We start from the raw sequence: 20,566 nt of genomic DNA, 5'->3' as shown, positions 1-20,566 counted from the left end.
TGTAATATGTACAATATACACACTGCAAGTATATATATAATGTAGTAACAGACACCTTCATAACAATATGTAATATGTACAATATACACACTGCAAGTATATATATATTGTAGTAACAAGACACCATCATTACAATATGTAATTTGTACAATATACACACTGCAAGTCTATATATATTGTAGTAACAGACACCTTCATAACAATATGTAATATGTACAATATACACACTGTAAGTATATATATATATAATGTAGTAACGGACACCTTCATAACAATATGTAATATGTACAATATACACACTGCAAGTATATATATAATGTAGTAACAGACACCTTCATAACAATATGTAATATGTACAATATACACACTGCAAGTATATATATATTGTAGTAACAAGACACCATCATTACAATATGTAATTTGTACAATATACACACTGCAAGTCTATATATATTGTAGTAACAGACACCTTCATAACAATATGTAATATGCACAATATACACACTGTAAGTATATATATATATAATGTAGTAACGGACACCTTCATAACAATATGTAATATGTACAATATACACACTGCAAGTATATATATAATGTAGTAACAGACACCTTCATAACAATATTTAATATGTACAATATACACACTGCAAGTATATATATAATGTAGTAACAGACACCTTCATAACAATATGTAATATGTACAATATACACACTGTAAGTATATATAGATATATATATAATGTAGTAACAGACACCTTCATAACAATATGTAATATGTACAATATACACACTGTAAGTATATACATATATATATATATATATATATATATATATATATATATATATATATATATATATATATATATATATATATATATATATATATATATATATATATATATATATATATATATATATATATAATATAGTAACAGACACCTTCATAACAATATGTAATATGTACAATATACACACTGTAAGTATATATATATATATATATATATATATATATATATATATATATATATATATATATATATATATATATATATATATATATATATATATATATATATATATATATATATATATATATATATATATATATATATATAATGTAGTAACAGACACCTTCATAACAATATGTAATATGTACAATATACACACTGCAAGTGTATATATAATGTAGTAACAGACACCTTCATAACAATATGTAATATGTACAATATACACACTGAAACAAAAAAAACAGTATTCTGTGCTGTAAATAGCAGCGTGGAGACAATATGGCGCCCTCTGCCGTACATCCACGGCATCCCTCACACGCACAGTAGGTGAGAAGGGGCCTACTTGTACTACTAACTATACTACTACTACTACATTATTCTCATGATGGCGACATTGTTGCCTATGTTTAGGAGCACGGAAATTGACGAGCCGTCCTTGAACGCCTCATCGGATCTGCCAGCTGCGAGGAGGTCGTGACGCGACATTGCGCCTCGGCGGTGGGGGGTTGGGAGGCCACTCGGCACCTGGGAGGCCTCCTCGCCTTACCTTCTCCTGGGCTCTGGTCAGCTTCTTCTGGACGTTGCTCGCCACCTTCCCCGCGGTCAGCCCCTTCCCCAGATTGAGCTCGGCCATCTTGCAGCGTGGACCAGCCGGATCGGGATGCGCGCGGGAGGAGAATCACGAGGACGAGGGCGCCCGTGCGGGAAAATGCATCAATGTCCCGTGGGAGAAAATTCAAGTGTCCGATAACGCGAGGACGTGTTGGCGCAATGTCAGCCGGTCGACCGAGGCGGGGGGGGAGAAAAGCGAGGCTTTGGCGTGATTCTCTGATGATGGAGGCGCGTGCACGACAGAGGAGGAAGATGCTGACCGGGATGCTCTTAAAGGCGCAGAGCCTAATGCGCGTCCACGCGTACAAATATAGTCAAGTTGTGTTTAAAAATACTTATTTTCCCCCACGTATACTAAAGCTATATATATATAATTAATTAATTGATTTGGTGCATTTGGTATTAGTAAAAAAAAAAACTTCTTTAGAATCTCCTTTTGGTTGCTGATATATGACGTATACACGCAGAGAATAAGCACGGAGATGGCCTAAAAACGAATAATTTTTTTTGGTTCTTATTTTTTTATTTTAGATTTATATAGATGTGTGTGTATATATATATATATATATATATATATATATATATATATATATATATATATATATATATATATATATATATATATATATATATATATATATATATATATATATATATATATATATATATATATATATATATATATATATATATATATATATATATATATATATATATATATATATATGTATAAATGTATATATATGTATGTGTATATATGTATGTATATATATGTATATGTGTATATATGTATATGTGTATATATGTATATGTATATCTGTATGTATTAATATATGTATATGTGCATATATGTATATATATGTATGTGTATATATGTATATGTATATATGTGTGTATATATGTATGTGTATATATGTATGTTTATATGTATATATATATATATATATATATGCATACATATGAATATACATATGTATGTATACATACATATGTATGTATATACTGTATGTATGTGTATATACATGTATATTTGTGTGTATATAAGTGTGTGTGTATATATTTACATATATATCCTTGTGGATTAATATATGTATGTATATGTATATCTGTATATATGTATATGTGTATATATGTATATATATGTATGTGTACATATGTATATGTATATATGTATGTGTATGTATATGTATGGTTGTATGTTTAAGCATAGGTTGCATCTTTTGTTACCACTGTTGTAAGGTGTGCTGGATGCAAGAATTTGCCATGTTATTGAGTATTCAACATTATTGTCTTTGAGATTCCAAATGTGTTTGCTGAGTTCTGTAGTGTTCCGGAGTCTTTTGCATCTGAAAGAAGCCTTGTGATTGTTCCATCTGGTTTTGAATTCTCCCTCAGTTAATCCTACGTATGTGTCGGATGTGTTAATGTTGTATCCAGCACACCTTACAACAGTGGTAACAAAAGATGCAACCTATGCTTAAAAGAGAAACTGTTTATCATATACCGCCCAGAGTTGTCATCCCTCAACAAGCGCAGCGAAATTGTATCAGCATGCCGTCACAGAAGGAAACACCTCCTAGGTAACACATGAGTCAATCACCACGCCCCCACGCCTGCCTGTACCCACCCGCTCTGTGCCCTATATAAACCATGGTATGTGAATGCTTCCATTAAAATCTCCTGAGGATTGAGGAAATCCCTCATGAAACAGGCCTGTAGAGATGAAATAGTCTTGTGATTTTTTCCCACACATACATATATATATATATATATATATATATATATATATATATATATATATATATATATATATATATATATATATATATATATATATATATATATATATATATATATATATATATATATATATATATATATATATATATATATATATATATATATATATATATATGTGTGTGTGTGTGTGTGTGTGTGTGTGTGTGTGTGTGTGTGTGTGTGTGTGTGTGTGTGTGTGTGTGTGTGTGTGTGTGTGTGTGTGTGTGTGTGTGTGTATTGATCAGCTACTTATAAGATGTCTATGGTCATATTGATCAGCTGCTTGACTCTTCCTGAGTCTGGAGGCTTGCGTTGCCATGGTGATGATGACGCTATCACGCACCTGTGTTAGCGCGGACCACACTCTCAAAAGTGTCACCACACAGAATTGTTGTTTTCAAATAAAACCATGCAAAAAAAAAAAAAATTTTTAAATGAAGATGTCTGAGTGTTTTCTCCCACTTTTGTTTTATTTTGAAGTCAAAATGGACGCCAGTATAACCACGTGACGTCCCCCGACCAATCAGCGACGCGGCTTTTCACTCCAGCTGCGTGTTGACTGTCGTCTTTGAACAATATTTGATGAAAACACTTAATTGCGATTATTTTTCTTTGGGTCGGGGAGGGAAATGACGTCATGAAATCACCACCACTAACATTGGTACCCAAGGGGGTGTGTTTGCAGCGTGTGTCCACGGAGAGGCGCTGTTCAGTTCACCCATTCAAACGCAACCAATTCAGTTACTGTTCATAAATTCAGTGTCCAAAAAAAGCTATTGTAATAATAATTAACCTCCATTAAAAAAAATACGAGAAAAGACCGAAAAGATGCAATGTAACGAGAAAAAGATGACATTTTGATACTAATTATTAATAATAATATACTATGTCACCTAAAACAAACTTGAAACAAAGTTAAATACTGGACAGTTAAGTACTGTAATTTTGTTTTGTTACAAAAAGTTTGGATTCCCCCAATTTAAAATATCAGAATCTCTCAAAATAAAATTGTAACAAAATAACATTATCAAATAAGCATACAGTTAAAAAAAATGTGATAAACAAAAGAATACCATTAACTAATGACATAATGAATTTTTAAAAATTACAACTACAACAATGTTAAAATTATAACTGAACACTAATATTGTGGTTAATTTTAATGTTTAAGTTATTTTTACACGCTAGGTTGTTTAGTTACACAATTGAAATGTTATTATTATTATTTTTAACATTATTATTTTTGTATTCTTACAGGAAAAGGCTCACAACATATAGTGGGAAAAAAAACAAAAAGAACATTTTAAGGAAAAAAGAGCAAAAAAATGCAATGCGATGTGAAAAAGATGACATTTTGATACTAATAATTAATAATAATATACTATGTCACCTAAAACACAAAGTTGAAACTAGGTTAAACACTGTACAGTTAAATATCGTAATTTTGTTTTGTTACAAAAAGTTTGGATACCCCCAATTTAAAATATCAGAAGCTCTCAGAATAAAAATGTAACAAAATAACATTATCAAATAAGCATACAGTTAAAAAATGTGATAAACAAAAGAATACCATTAACTAATGACATAATGAATTTTTAAAAATTACAACTACAACAATGTTAAAATTATAATTGAACACTAATATTGTGGTTAATTTTCATTTTTAAGTGATTTGTACACGCTAGGTTGTTTAGTTACACAATTGAAATGTTATTATTATTTGTAACATTATTATTTTTGTATTCTTACAGGAAAAGGCTCACAACATATAGCTGGAAAAACACAAAAAGAGCAAAAAGATGCAATGCAATGTGAAAAAGATGACATTTTGATACTAATTATTAATAATAATAATATCATTTGTCACTTATAGCACAACGCTGACAAAGTGTTGTCTTTAAAAAAATATAATGTTTTTTTTCTTTAAAAAAAAAATTAAATAAAAATATATATGCAGTGTTTATTTTCTTCACTACGCTGCACTCTAAGTGTAGTTACAACACAGTGCCAAGTGGGGGCACTGCCATAAATCTCGTTCGAAGAATACCAACAAAGAAGAATTAACAGTTCCGGTGGCGCCAAAAGCAAAAATAACAACAGGTCAAAGGGAGTATTGAATAAGTATTTTTCAGCATTTATGTAGCTACTAACAAACACTTTGAGCCCGGAAAATGGATCCTAAGACGCAGTTTTTTGCCGAGCTGAAGAAGTTGGCCGTGACCCTCGAATCGGAGACGGACCGACTTCGCCGTTCTTTTGACGGCCGACACCACCGCGATGACAGCGGTGAGTTAACTTCAACTTTAGCATTCATAAACATGACTGACTTCAACATTCCGACGATAAATGTGTTGGCTCGGTGTTCCAGAAGTGGCGGCGAGAGGCATGCGGGCTTATTACGACTTGAAGTGCGACGTGTCGGCCTTGAAGGTAGGACAACAACACAAACATGTCTGCTGTCTTACCAGGGCTCCATGTTCATACAAGACTGTGTCGTTATGAGCTAGGGAATATTGGAACTACACTACCCAGCATGCAACGGTAGTGAGGAGCATGCGCAGTAGCCCCGTTGAGTGTCGTACGCATAGACATCTTCTAAGGCAGGGGTCACCAACCTTTTTGAAACCAAGAGCTACTTCTTGGGTAGTGATTAATGCGAAGGGCTACCAGTTTGATACACACTTAAATAAATTGACAGAAATAGCCAATTTTCTCAATTTACCTTTAACTCTATATTATTATTAATAATTAATGATGTTTACACTTAATTCAACGGTTTAAAAGAGGAGAAAACATGAAAAAAATGACAATTGAATTTTGAAACACAGTTTATCTTCAATTTCGACTCTTTAAAATTCAACCGAAAAAAAAAAAGAAAAACTAGCTAATTCGAATCTTTTTGAAAAAATCAAAAAATAATTTATGGAACATCATTAGTAATATTTCCTGATTAAGATTAATTTTAGAATTTTGATGACATGTTTTAAATAGGTTAAAATCCAATCTGCACTTTGTTAGAATATATAACAAATTGGACCAAGCTATATTTCTAACAAAGACAAATCATTATTTCTTCTAGATTTTCCAGAACAAAAATTTTAAAAGAAATTCAAAATACTTTGAAATAAGATTTAAATTTGATTCTACAGATTTTCTAGATTTGCCAGAATAATTTTTTTGAATTTTAATCATAATAAATTTGAAGAAATATTTCACAAATATTCTTCGTCGAAAAAACAGAAGCTAAAATGAAGTATTAAATTAAAATGTATTTATTATTCTTTACAATAAAAAAAATAAATTGACTTGAACATTGATTTAAATTGTCAGGAAAGAAGAGGAAGGAATTTAAAAGGTATATGTGTTTAAAAATCCTAAAATAATTTTTAAGGTTGTATTTTTTCTCTAAAATTGTCTTTCTGAAAGTTATAAGAAGCAAAGTAAAAAAAATGAATGAATTCATTTAAACAAGTGAAGACCAAGTCTTTAAAATATTTTCTTGGATTTTCAAATTCTATTTGAGTTTTGTCTCTCTTAGAATTAAAAATGTCGGGCAAAGCGAGACCAGCTTGCTAGTAAATAAATAAAATTTAAAAAATAGAGGCAGCTTACTGGTAAGTGCTGCTATTTGAGCTATTTTTAGAACAGGCCAGCGGGCTACTCATCTGGTCCTTACGGGCACCACGTTGGTGACCCCTGTTCTAAAGGTACGCAGCATCGAGCGCTACTGGCGCTGACGAGACGCGGGGCCGCCATCTTGGAGTGGTGATCCGCTCCACTCAGTGCAATTCATTTGGAAGGAGCAATGAACTGTCAGCGCATTTAATTCATCTTACCTCACTGAATTCCAGTGATTTTCACACATTTTTGTGTCATACGTGTATTACGGACTGTATCCCTGCAGACTGTATTGATCTATATTGATATATAATGTAGGAACCAGAAATATTAATAACAGAAACAAACAACCCTTTTGTGCGAATGAGTGTAAATGGGGGAGGGAGTTTTTTTGGGTTGGTGCACTAATCGTAAGTGTATCTTGTGTTTTTCACGTTGATTTAATTTAAAAAACTTTTTTTTTTTTAATTTTTCAATTCATGTGCGGCCCGGTACCAATCGATCCACGGACCGGTATCGGGCCGTGGCCCGGTGGTTGGGGACCACTGCTATAAATGACCAGACGTCCGACATCAAAACTGGGAATATAATCCCAAAGAAGGGGGAAAAAACGGTCAGCTATTTTTAAATTGAAGAAACAATATGATTAGGTTATATCCTACATAAACAATGTATGAATACATTAGATATCTATATATCTTATAGACTGTATCTCTGTTGCTGCAGCAGCAGAGAGTTTATTCTATCTTGACACTTTGTAATGATATTTTGTATTACATTCTTCCTTTTAAATGATCATGTTTACAGTGATTGTTTTATATGTATTTTTTATGTATGTCGCTTTGGATTAAAGCGTCTGCCAAATACTTAAACATAAACATATATAAACACCTGAAAGTCTTTATATCAGCTAAAACCACCAATCTGTTTCACTGGATTCAGAATAAAAGCAAATTCTGTCTTACCCAACAATGTTAGTATTTGAATATTGTTACTTGAAGACTTATTCCTGGTTACAATTATACTGTTAAGAAAGTGTTTTCTTATACTTTGCCTAAAATGAGAATGCATCATAATCAGTGGCGGCTGGTGAATTTTGTTTTAGGTGGGGCTGAAAGTTTGTAAACCAAACCCCTGTAGGGGGGTCATCCTCCCCCAGACGATTTCTTTGTGATTTTCACATACAAATGAAGCATTCTGGTGCATTCTGACAAAATAATGAAGACAAAATAGAACATTTCATAGGTTTGCAGAGAACTATATACAATATGCATTTTTCACAAAATACAACCAATAGTAAGTTAATGTTAAATCTTACTTGTGAAAAGTAATCCCCCGATTCCTATTTTCAACAGTCCGCTCATTTGAGCAGGAAAACGCTTTTCTACCTGTCAACTGTCAGTTTAGGCTGCTCGCCGGCTACTCATCACCACTTCAAGATGGCGGCCCAATTTCTCGCGTCACAGCAGCCAATGCTGCGCCTACTTATAACATGTCTATGGTCGTATGTAGCCATGGTTATGAGCACGCTGTGTGAGTAAACGTTGAGAACTCAGCTAACGCGCCTCGTCTGCATTTATTACAATTAGACAGACAACACGAGGACAAACAACAATCCTTTGGAAAGTCGGCGTTGCTTCAAACTAGTTTTGACGAGAGAATCTCTGGTTAAAACTAAGGAAACAACAATACTGCCAATACCAAATCTTATGCTCTAATATTAATAATACTTTTGATACTTTATTTCAGTGCTTATCAATCTTATATTATTTTGTCAACATTATTCATCTACTTGTTCGTTTACTGTATCTTACTTTCTTAAACCATATTGCCCAGCCCTACTTCAGGCTCACGCTCTTATTAGCGTTTATTAGCATTTGTGGGCTGGAGTTGGCTGAGAAAACTTATTCCTTTTTTTTTTTTTTTTCCCGACCTTTTCAACAATATCGCTTTGTTGTTGCAGGGCCAGATGCAAGAGGTGCTGAGCAAGCAGAAAACACAGGAGAAGGAGGTGAACACTTTCATCCACGCCTGCAGGGCCGTGCAGCACAAGGTCACCCAGGACATCCAGACACTGAAGGGACACTTTGAAAAGTACGGCTATCAAGGTCCCTCGAACAGCCTAGGACCCAACAGTAAGCACTACAATCCTTTTTAGGGGGGCTTTAGAAAGGAATATGAGCATAAGGTCCATTTACGAATATATTTGGTCCTTGAACATGGTTCGTAAATGCAAAAATTGGTGTAGAGAAGCAGAGTTCCATGTCCGCTTTGCAAAATGAGCAAGGTGTTCATGTTTTCAACAAGAATAAGAGGAAATGTCCTCACACTTTACATGTTAGCACTGGCCATGTTTTTGAGAATGACCCACTTCCGCCCGAAAAAACACAAGTGATGACGTCACGACTCTTGTACACAAATTTTATTGTCGACATTTGCAAAAATATGCAAACTCCAAAATATGTATCACAAACTCAAAATTATTTCTCAAACTCAAAGAAAGTTTCACAAACCCCAAAAAATGTTTCACAAACTCAAAATTATTTCTAAAACTCTAAAAAAAAGTTTAACAAACTCGGAAAAAAGTTTCACAAACTCAAAAATGTTTTATGAACTCCAAAAAAATGTTTCATAAACTAAAAAAATGTTTCACAAACTAAAAATAGTTTCACAAACTCAAAACAATGTTTCACAAACTTAAAAAATGTTTCACACACAAAAAAAGTTTCACAAACAAACAAAAAAGTTTCACAGACTTAAATGTTTCACAGACTTAAAAAAATGTTTCACAGACTCAAAAAAAGGTTTCACAAACTCAAAAGAAAATTTCACAGACTCAAAAAAAGGTTTCACGGACTCAAAAAAAGGTTTCACGGACTCAAAAGAGTTTCACGGACTCAAAAGAGTTTCACGGACTCAAAAAAAAGTTTCACAGACTCAAAAAAAAGATTTACAAACAAAAAGAAAGTTTCACAGACTTAAAAAATGTGTCACAGACTCCAAAAAAAAGTTTCACAGATTCAAAAGAAAGTTTCACAGATTTAAAAAAAAAAAAAAGTTTCACAGATTTAAAAAAAAGTTTCAAAGATTAACAAAAAAGTTTCACAAACTAAAAAAAAGTTTTACAAACTAAAAAAATGTGTTTCGCAAACTAAAATGTTTCACAAACTAAAAATAAAGTTTCAAAGACTTAAAAATGTTTCAAAGACTCAAAATCCAATTTCACAAACTCAAAATTGTTTCACAAACTCAAAAAAAAAGTTTCACAGACTCAAAAAAGTTTCACAAACAAAAAAAAAGTTTCACAAACTAAACTAAAGTTTTACAAACTAAAAAAATATGTTTCGCAAACTAGAATATGTTTCACAAACTAAAAATAAAGTTTCAAAGACTTAAAAAATGTTTCACAGTCTCAAAAGAAAATTTCACAAACTCGAAAAAAAAGTTTCACAGACTCAAAAGAAAGTTTCAGAGACTCCAAAAGTTTCACAGACTCCTAAAAAAGTTTCACAAACTAAAAAAAGCAATTTTTTCAGTTATTGGAGTTTTGGCAGTCATTTCACTTTATTCCCCTAGTTTCAAGTTGTGTAACACCCAATGCATTTCATGGGCTGTGATTGTACATGACGTGCTACGTATAAAAGAATAATAATATTTCCAAATGCTTCTTGTACATGATCAGAAGTTGAGGAAGAAGAAGAGTCTGCAGCAGAAAACCATGAGGAGACGGAAACAAGCGCTGGGTCAGATTCTCCTCAGGCGGCAGCACCGCCCACCTTCACCAACCCCATGCGAACCCCCCGTCTCTCTGACTTCGGTCTGTCTGAGAGGCAGCTGAGGAAGAACATGGGGGCGCCGGAGTGGTGCGCCAAGGTGCCCGCCATGCCCGAGATGAGCCTCCCTCAGCCCGCGCTCCACACGCCCATCCCGCCGCCGCTGCCCCTCACCCCTAAATGTGCTCTGCGCATGGACGAGGACGACATGCGGACGCCTCAGATGATGGACTTTGGCCTCTTTGAGCACACCGCGTGTCTGAACAATGACTTCACCATGGATTTGTTCCGAAAGAACGGCAGCTACCCGAAAGAGTAAGCGAAGGGTTTACTCCCTAACGTCTCCTGAACTTTTTAAAATCTCAACTTCTTCTCTTCTACTGCAGACCAGCACAGGACCTCCTAGTGCCTCCAGACAGCCGTGTGACTGAGGATCTGCAAAAAGAAGGTAAACAAATGCAGGCCTTGCTTTGGCGTGTGCTTGACACATCTCCAAATACTTCTAAAGTCGTCACTCTACATTTCCCTTTTAGCATATCCTGCATATTTCTATATATAATCCATGTTAAAGGGTTGGTTTACTACGATGAGACACGATTGGCTAAGATTAGGGCAAAACATTACGGACAGGCCAATCAGAGGCAAGATAGGGCGGGTCATCAAACCAGGAAGGGAAATCACAACAGACATCCCAAATGACGACGAGGGAGTCGAAGAGAAGAGGGAATATTCAAGCAAGCATACAGCCATCTTCTTACGCTTATCCAGGGTGGGGTCGCAGGGGCAGCAGCCTAACCAGGGAAGCCCAGACTTTCCTCTCCCCAGCCACTTCGTCCAGTTCTTACCGGGGATCCCGAGGCGTTCCCAGGCCAGCCGGGAGATATAGTCTTCCCAACGTCTCCTGGGTCTTCCCCGTGGCCTCCTACCGGTCGGACGTGCCCTAAATACCTCCCTAGGGAGGCGTTCGGGTGGCATCCTAACCAGATGCCCGAACCACCTCATCTGACTCCTCTCCATGTGGAGGAGCAGCGGCTTTACTTTGAGCTTCTCACCCTATCTCTAAGGGAGAGACCCGCCACCCGGCAGAGGAAACTCATTTGGGCCGCTTGTACCCGTGATCTTGTCCTTTCGGTCATAACCCAAAGCTCATGACCATAGGTGAGGATGGGAACGTAGATCGACCGGTAAATTGAGAGCTTTGCCTTCCGGCTCAGCTCCTTCTTCACCACAACGGATCGATACAGCGTCCGCATTACTGAAGACGCCGCACTGATCCACCAGTCGATCTCACCATCCACTCTTCCCTCACTCCTGAACAAGACTCCAAGGTACTTGGGGCAGGGTCTCCTCCCCAACCCGGAGATGGCAGTCCACCCTTTTCCGGGCGAGAACCATAGACTCGGACTTGGCGGTGCTGATTCTCATTCAAAAAACCGAGACTCCGATTTCGCGGGTCACCGGGGCCCCCCTCTGGAGCCAGGCCCCGAGTTGGGGCACGATGGCGAGCGCCTGGTGGCAGGGCCTGTCCCCATGGGGCCCGAAGAGGCAATGTGGGTTCCCCCTCCAATGGGCTCACCACTCATAGGAGGGGCCATAGAGGTCGGCTGCGTTGTGAGCTGGGCGGGAGCCGAAGGCAGGGTGCTTGGTGGTCCGATCCTCGGCTACATAAGCTTATTCAAGCAAGCGATTTATATATTAAAAAAACTAATAATAATAATAATAATAATACATTTTATTTGTAAAAAACAAAACAAAAAACTTTACATTGAGTAAACAACCTCAAAGTGCTACAGTGTATTAAAATAAATAAAAACTAAAACAGCCAAATAGCTAAAACTAGTATGCATATATCTAAAAAAAAAAGGCTTTTTTAAAAAGAAGGGTTTTTAGTAGAGATGTCTGATAATATCGGCCGATAAATGCTTTAAAATGTAATATCGTAAATTATCGGTATCGGTTTGTTTTATTATCAGTATCGTTTTTTTAAATTTTATTTTATTTTATAACTCAACATAAAAAACACAAGATACACTTACAGTTAGTGCACCAACCCAAAAAACCTCCCTCCCCCATTCACACTCATTCACACAAAAGGGTTGTTTCTTTCTGTTATTAATATTCTGGTTCCTACATTATATATCAATACAGTCTGCAAGGGATACAGTCCGTAAGCACACATGATTGTGCGTGCTGCTGGTCCACTAATAGTACTAACCTTTAACAGTTAATTTTACTCATTTTCATTAATTACTAGTTTCTATGTAACGGTTTTAATATTGTTTTACTTTCTTTCTTATTCAAGAAATTATTTATCTTATTTTATAATTTTTTTTAAAAAGGACCTTATCTTCACCATACCTGGTTGTCCAAATTAGGCATAATAATGTGTTAATTCCACGACTGCATATATAGGTATCGGTTGATATCGGTATCTGTAATTAAGAGTTGGACAATATCGGCAAAAAAGCCATTATCGGACATCCATAATTTTTAGGCCTTTTTTAAAAGCATCCACAGTCTGTGGTGCCCTCAGGTGGTCAGGGAGCGCGTTCCACAGACTGGGAGCGGCGGAGCAGAAAGCCCGGTCTCCCATTGTTCGTAGCTTTGTCCTCGGATGTTGGAGGAGGTTAGCCTGTCCGGAGCGTAGGTGTCGTGTGGAGAATTTGGGAGTGAGTAGTTCTTTGAGGTAGAGGGGGGCATATCCATGGAGGCACTGGTGGGTTAGTAGGGAGACTTTGAATTCAATCCTGAGTGGAACAGGAAGCCAGTGAAGGGATTTGAGAGTTGGTGTGATATGGTCATATTTCCGCACTCTCATCAGGATCCTAGCAGCACTATTCTGTATGTATTGCAGCTTCTGGATGTTCTTGCTGGGGATCCCGACTAGAAGTGTGTTGCAGTAGTCTAGCCTGGAACTAGTGGAAGATGGCAGAGGGATTCTCTTCCTTCCTCGAATAATCACAGCGTTTATGCCATAAAAATAATATTAATGTCACTTCTGTGTTCAGCACCAGATAACTGGGAGTCCCCGGAGCCGCCCGTGTTTTGCACGCCGGGATTCAAAATACAGAAAGCAAACGGCCATAGCTCCCCACCGCCGCGAGAGGGTTCTGAATCCCCGAGTCCACCCAGCAATCAGCCCTCCACGCCTGAGCTCCCGGCCTTCAAAACTCCCTACATGAACCGTCTGGTCAGTAGTGTCGTCACGCCGAGTGACGGCAAGCACACCTTCTACCTTCCCACGCCGTGCCGCCAAGGCTCAGGCGCAGCCATGTGGGACTACGACGTGCCAGAGTCGTGTGTCCTGGGCGGCGAGGACAAACCGATGCTGCCCGTTCCCAATCTGGAGTCCACTTTGGGAAACATGTTACAAAGTGTAAGTAGCACAAACATTTTTTATTAAGAGTCGATCGCCCCGATTTTCGTTTAAAAAAAACGTGCCAATGAATACCTCTTAGTGACGATCACAAATATTGACTCCTAATGGCTAATGCTCATTTAGTGCTAATCCCCGAGCGGCTAGCAGCTAATTATGACAAATGGTAAATTTCTCAGTAGGGGTATTTACCGAATTCGGTACTTTTGTAGGCATTGACCAAATTCTGTCAGTACCACCAAGTATTGATGCACATCAAATAAAATTTTGACACCTTTTGTTGCAGACTAAACACAGGCTCACGTAAACAATCAGTCAAGCAGCACTGAGAGCGGACTTAGCCAAACTCCCTCTAAGTTATGTTGCAATTTTCAACAGCAACAAAGCAAATATGCCTTTTGGAAATGACTCTTAACTCAAAGTAAGGCTCCACTCTTCCAAAATGTGCTATCTGGATTAGGGGTGTAACGGTACACAAAAATTTCGGTTCGGTACGTACCTCGGTTTAGAGGTCACGATTCGGTTCATTTTCGGTACAGTAAGAAAACAACAAAATATACACTTTTTGGTTAGTTATTTACCAAATTTGTAAACAATGGCTTTATCCTTTTAACATTGGGAACACTATAATTTAATCAACATTAAACTGCCTCAAGTTGTTGCTCAGATTAAATAAAATGACAACTTTTCTTCTCCATATAAAAAGTGCAACATTAAACAGTTTCAAGTCAACTAATCATGCTTCATTTATTACAGAATTTGGGAAGCCTGTAGTTGATTTATTATGTAAATGTTATATTTTTATTAACATGTGATAGCAGGGACCCTGCCATTCAAAACTAGGCTGCTGCATAAAGTAATGTAACTATAGCGGAAAAAATGGTACATTAGCAATAGTAGAGACTATTCATCCCTGAACACCATGGAGTTCATGTAGGCTTAATGATGCACTTACATTATTATATCAACTATCAGAGACAGAAACTTTTCATTTAACATAATGTCCTTTTTTGCTGCTTCAACACAGCTCAATCAACACAGAAAAATGTCAAGTGAAATAACACAGACAGGGCTTTGCTGTCCGTAACACACACACACCGCAAAATGAGCTAACGTTACGCTAAAAGCGAATTAGCCTTCACCTCAAGCCAGGACTGCGAGCGAACTGAGCTGCCTTTTATATTTCTAGAAGGTCAACGGGCTCATAGTGATGTTACTAGTAGTTGACTGGGAGGTGTTTATTATCATTTGGGGAGAGTCCGCAGCCTGATGCTTACCTGCTAAACGCTAAGCACTGACTCTGAATACGCACTGCTGATTGGCTGTTACCGCTCTGTTTGTAACCAATCAGATGGTTGTGTGGGTGGGACAATGCTGGGTGCTGTGTAGAGTACTGACAGAAACAGAGGCAGAAGGAAGCGGAAGCGGTTACTTAATATGTTCGTGTGGAAACTCGTTCGGTACACCTCCGAACCGAACCGAAACCCCCATACCGAAACGGTTCAATACAAATACACGTACCGTTACACCCCTAGTGGGACCCCATTTTGAAAATTCCTAATTCCAACACTGCTTCCTGTTTTGATTCCTGCCACATCAAACCATTTGAATGGTTCATGTGTTCCACGCGCCCTCTGCTGGTTGCTTTGACAACATTACATCAAACTCACAATGATTCAACTGTCGCCTCCAGGGGGGTAAAAAATTGCCGTTTGACCGAAAGTCTCCGGAGCCGGATGTCCTCAGCATGGACATGGACATGGACGGAGGGGCCACGCAGGAGTTCTCTTTGGGCACCCCCCGCACCAGAACGGACCTCTATGAGGCCGGCACCCCGGAGATGCCCGACCTCAGCTCGGTCACACAGGACATCTGTAAAGTAGGTTCCCACTTTTGTTGTTGTTCAAGGACGGCGTGAATTTCCTGTAACTGTCAGCGTGTACAGCAGCGATATTCAATTGGCGGTCCGTGGACCAAATCCCGTCCGGGAATGACACCACCCCGGCCTCCGAGTTCAGTAGGAAACAAACTTTTTTGCAACAATTTCCGAAAAACATGAGTGCTAATTTTGTATAGAGGAACTTGGACCAGTGTAAACACATTGGCAGATCCTTGCATTGACATTTGAACCTTGCTCGCAAATACAGAACGCTGGGGTTCCAAACGTGTCGTTTACACAACTGAGGCGTTCCTCAAGGCACCCCTTTAAGTCCTCTCCTTTTTGTAATGGGATTTGTTTACTTCAGATGCAGCCAGTAGTCGTTTGTTCAGCTTCTTCACTTAACCTAATGGTGTTCCTCAAGGTTCCATATTAGGTCCTCTCTTTTCCATCATTTGGGCTATTCAACTGGTGGCCCCCAAGTTCAGTTCAGTTTTTGCACAAGGTTCTTAAAAACACCAGAGCGCTCCTTTTAACTCGACAATATAAATACCGTATTTTTCGACTATTGGCACACTTAAAATCCTTTCTTTTTCTCAAAACTCGACAGTACGCCTTATAACCCGGTGCGCCTAATGTACGGGATAATCTGGTTGTGCTTACCGACCTCCAAGCAATTTTATTTGCTACGTGACGTAATAAGGGTGGCAGTCATACATAAGAGATACGTGTAGACTGCAATAAAAGTTAAAAAGTACCACTGATAGTCACATACAATACAATACAACACCACACTTTAAATGTTCCATTAAGAATATAGAACTTACACAGGGCGCTCAAAAATATGTCAAAATGTTTTTAGTACGACTTCGCTAAGCTATGAAGCCGCACCGCTTGATGGATTGTCTGCGCATTAAACATACAACGAGTATTATTATGGTGTGTACGAGGACCGCAAAATGGCACCTATTAGCAGATATTACTGTCCGGTTCAAACACTGATGACATCTATTAAACAGACAAGAAGCAAGGAATCATGCAGAGACAGAGTTACATTTTACTCATAAGGAGAGACGTATTCACTGTACACTTAGTTACAGTTCCAACCTACGCTCTAAGGCACAGACCACGTGCTCCACTATTTATTCGGGAGGTCCCTGGTTACATCACTGAGGCTGCTTCTGAAGGAAGGGGGGTAATCTCAGCAGCTCCAGATCGACACAATGTATGATTATTCAGAAATGGAAATGTGCTGACACCCGTGATATCGCCCTGTCTCTGCTTTGTCTGCATCAAGGTACTCGATGTTCGCCCTTGGCAGTCAGCAGGCCGGGTCTGGACACAAACACTGATACGAGACGACTCGCAATACAAGATTGCAAGTTGTCCCTTTGCGCGGACAGAAAAGTACAACTCCAGCACAATTGATAATAACTATAGCAACGGCCTTTAAGCATAAGAGTTGTGTGATAACTTACACATAGTTATTCTAACAATTACCTGGCGTTTTGTTTCGCAATATTATGCAAAAGCAACTTTTCTTACCTTCTGGTACCTGCTGATGTGTATTTGGGATCTGCATAAGTCCTGAATATGTGCGCGTGTCTGCCATTGTAGTCCGTGCCGACACCGTGGTCGATAAGCTTCTTCTTTTTCGCTATCTTCTTATGTGACATTCATCCTCCACTGTTGCCATTTCTAACATAAAGTAGCGCAAAGTTCTTACTTATATCTGTCAGTAAACTCACCATGAAAGCACTAAAACATACCGGTGTAGTGAGTTTACATTATTCACCCAAGGAACCGGTCGGACGGTTTTTCACGGAGCGCATTTCTGGCCTTGATGTTGTTTCCGCATGAGATGCTGCTCTGTTGTTGATTGAAGTAAAGTCTGAACGTCATTAAAACAGTTAGCGCCATCTTTTGACACTTCTTCCACTCCCGTCCTTGCACGCTACACCGCTACAACAAAGATGGCGGGAAGAAGACGCTGTCGAAGTGGAGGCACGTAAATAAGAGCGCCCACAAAACGGCGCATCCTGACGCGACTGTCAGAAAGCGACTTGAAGATTATCTGTAAAACATCATCTATGCAACATTTTGAGCAAAAAACCACCATTACATGTTATGTAGACCACAAGGAAGTCTTTTACATTTAGAAAAATATCAGAATAATATGACTTATAATCCGGTGCGCCTTTTGTATGAAAATAGACCTGACTAGACCCGCTCATCGGCAGTGCGCCTTTTAATCTGGTGCGCCCTATGGTCCAAAAAATTCGGTACGCCAACACCAAAAGTGTGTCTACAAAATAAGACTAAGAGTGAGGGGAGAAGTCTGGCCCCCAGGCTCTGAGGTTTGTGGAAATGTGGACCCAGAACAATTTCCGCATAGTGTACAAGTACGACATGTGTGGAGTTGTGGACACACTCATTTCTATCTTCTACCTGTATGTTTTTGTGTGTGTTGTGTAGCTGGTCAAGCAGACTCAAACAAAGAAGGTGACAACTGCGGTTGTCAATCCCCAGAAAAGAGCCGTACACAACAGAAGGTAAAGATTGTGTTCCCCCATGTGACGTTGGGCTAATGTTTGATCTAACAGTGGAACCTTTATTCGCGTTCTTTTCAAATGTGCCTCTGTGTGCGGGCCGTGTCTCAGCGTACGAACAGTTCACGTATTCATTCATTCATTCTGTGTGCCGCTGCAAGCCCTATGAGAGCTGCCATTTAGATGACATCACTTCCTGTAATGGTGGGCGTGGCCATTTTTAAGAGGCGGGTTCCCTTTTAATGTGACATTCTGTTTACATCTTGTTTACATCCTGTACACACCGGCACGGCACATTTGATTGTGCCGTTACAATTTTTAAGTTATTAGTATGTCATGTTTTTTTCTAATGCTATTAACGTCTACCGTATTTTGCGGACTATAAGTCGCAGTTTTTTTTCATAGTTTGGCCAGGGGTGCGACTTTTATGTGAAATTATTAACACATTAGCGTAAAATATCAAATAATATTATTGATCTCATTCACGTAAGAGACTAGACGTATAAGATTTCATGGGATTTAGCGATTAGGAGTGACAGATTGTTTGGTAAACGTACAGCATGTTCTATATGTTATAGTTATTGGAATGACTCTTACCATAATATGTTACGTTAACATACCAGACACGTTCTCAGTTGGTTATTTATGCCTCATATAACGTACACTTATCCAGCCTGTTGTTCACTATTCTTATATTTAAATTGCCTTTCAAATGTCTATTCTTGGTGTTGGCTTTTATCAAATAAATTTCCCCAAAAAATGTGACTTATACTCCAGTGCGACTTATGTATGTTTTTTACCTTTTTATTATGCATTTTCGGCCGGTGCGACTTATACTCCGAAAAATACGGTACAAACTATGTTAAAATCTTCCCAAACCAGTCCCAATTGTTTGTGATGCAAACATTTTTGGTGGCATTATTATATATATATATATATATACAGGTATATAGGGATGTCCGATATAATATCGGCCTTCCGATATTATCGGCCGATAAATGCGTTAAAATGTAATATCGGAAATTATCGGTATCGTTTTTTTTATTATCGGTATCGGGGGTTTTTTTTGTTTGGTTTTTTTTTTATTTTATTTTTTTATTAAATCAACATAAAAAACACAAGATACACTTACAATTAGTGCACCAACCCAAAAAACCTCCCTTCCCCCCATTTCTTTCTGTTATCAATATTCTGGTTCCTACATTATATATCAATACAGTCTGCAAGGGATACAGTCCGTAAGCACACATGCTTGTGCGTGCTGCTGGTCCACTAATAGTACTAACCTTTAACAGTTAATTTTACTAATTTTCATGAATTACTAGTTTCTATGTAACTGTTTTTATATTGTTTTACTTTCTTTTTTATTCAAGAAAATGTTTTTAATTTAGTTATCTTTTTTTATTTTATTTTTTTTAAAAGTACCTTATCTTCACCATACCTGGTTGTCCAAATTAGGCATAATAATGTGTTAATTCCACGACTGCATATATCGGTTGATATCGGTATCGGTTGATATCGGTATCGGTAATTAAAGAGTTGGACAATATCGGATATCGGCAAAAAGCCATTATCTGACATCCCTATATATATATATATATATATATATATATATACATACATACATACATACATACATACATACATACATACATACATACATACATACATGTATGTATGTATGTATGTATATATATGTGTGTGTATGTATATATGTATGTGTGTATATATATGTGTGTGTGTGTATATATGTATGTGTGTATATATATGTGTGTGTGTGTGTGTAACATTTGTGTGTTCCCAGATGTGTGACTGCGGTCTCTGAGCAGGAGTTTCACAGTTTACCGAGCTTCCTGAGGCAGATGACGCTGGACAACCTCAACAAGGCGGTCCACAACATGAACAAGTACTTAGCAGAATTTCCAGGTCAGTCGTTGTTTTTTTTGTTTGTTTTTTTTACATAGAGTGCAGTC

The 20,566-nt window shown here is 37.6% G+C and overlaps 2 protein-coding genes across 4 annotated transcripts in view; one reads left to right on the top strand and one right to left on the bottom strand.

The window, feature by feature from the left end:
* LOC133663171 (myc box-dependent-interacting protein 1) overlaps positions 1–1,869 on the bottom strand; it is a 29,920-nt gene extending 28,051 nt beyond the window's left edge. For all 3 annotated transcript variants that reach the window (XM_062067449.1, XM_062067451.1, XM_062067450.1), the window contains exon 1: positions 1,555–1,869. In XM_062067449.1, the coding sequence (XP_061923433.1) occupies positions 1,555–1,641 (87 nt within the window). In that variant the 5' untranslated portion in view covers positions 1,642–1,869. The remainder of the gene's footprint in view (positions 1–1,554) is intronic.
* A 3,532-nt stretch (positions 1,870–5,401) lies between these two features.
* The window catches only part of ska3 (spindle and kinetochore associated complex subunit 3), an 18,481-nt gene continuing 3,316 nt past the window's right edge, over positions 5,402–20,566 (top strand). The window contains exons 1-9 of the mRNA XM_062068459.1: positions 5,402–5,684; positions 5,767–5,828; positions 8,980–9,151; positions 10,699–11,104; positions 11,176–11,237; positions 13,798–14,165; positions 15,859–16,044; positions 18,520–18,596; positions 20,398–20,519. Coding sequence (XP_061924443.1) covers positions 5,570–5,684; positions 5,767–5,828; positions 8,980–9,151; positions 10,699–11,104; positions 11,176–11,237; positions 13,798–14,165; positions 15,859–16,044; positions 18,520–18,596; positions 20,398–20,519 — 1,570 coding nt within the window. The 5' untranslated portion in view covers positions 5,402–5,569. The remainder of the gene's footprint in view (positions 5,685–5,766; positions 5,829–8,979; positions 9,152–10,698; positions 11,105–11,175; positions 11,238–13,797; positions 14,166–15,858; positions 16,045–18,519; positions 18,597–20,397; positions 20,520–20,566) is intronic.

Source organism: Entelurus aequoreus, linkage group LG13 (assembly GCF_033978785.1).
Source record: "Entelurus aequoreus isolate RoL-2023_Sb linkage group LG13, RoL_Eaeq_v1.1, whole genome shotgun sequence".
Taxonomy (NCBI): domain Eukaryota; kingdom Metazoa; phylum Chordata; class Actinopteri; order Syngnathiformes; family Syngnathidae; genus Entelurus; species Entelurus aequoreus.
Note: the sequence above shows the minus strand (reverse complement) of the source record. Positions and strands in the feature narration are given on the sequence as shown.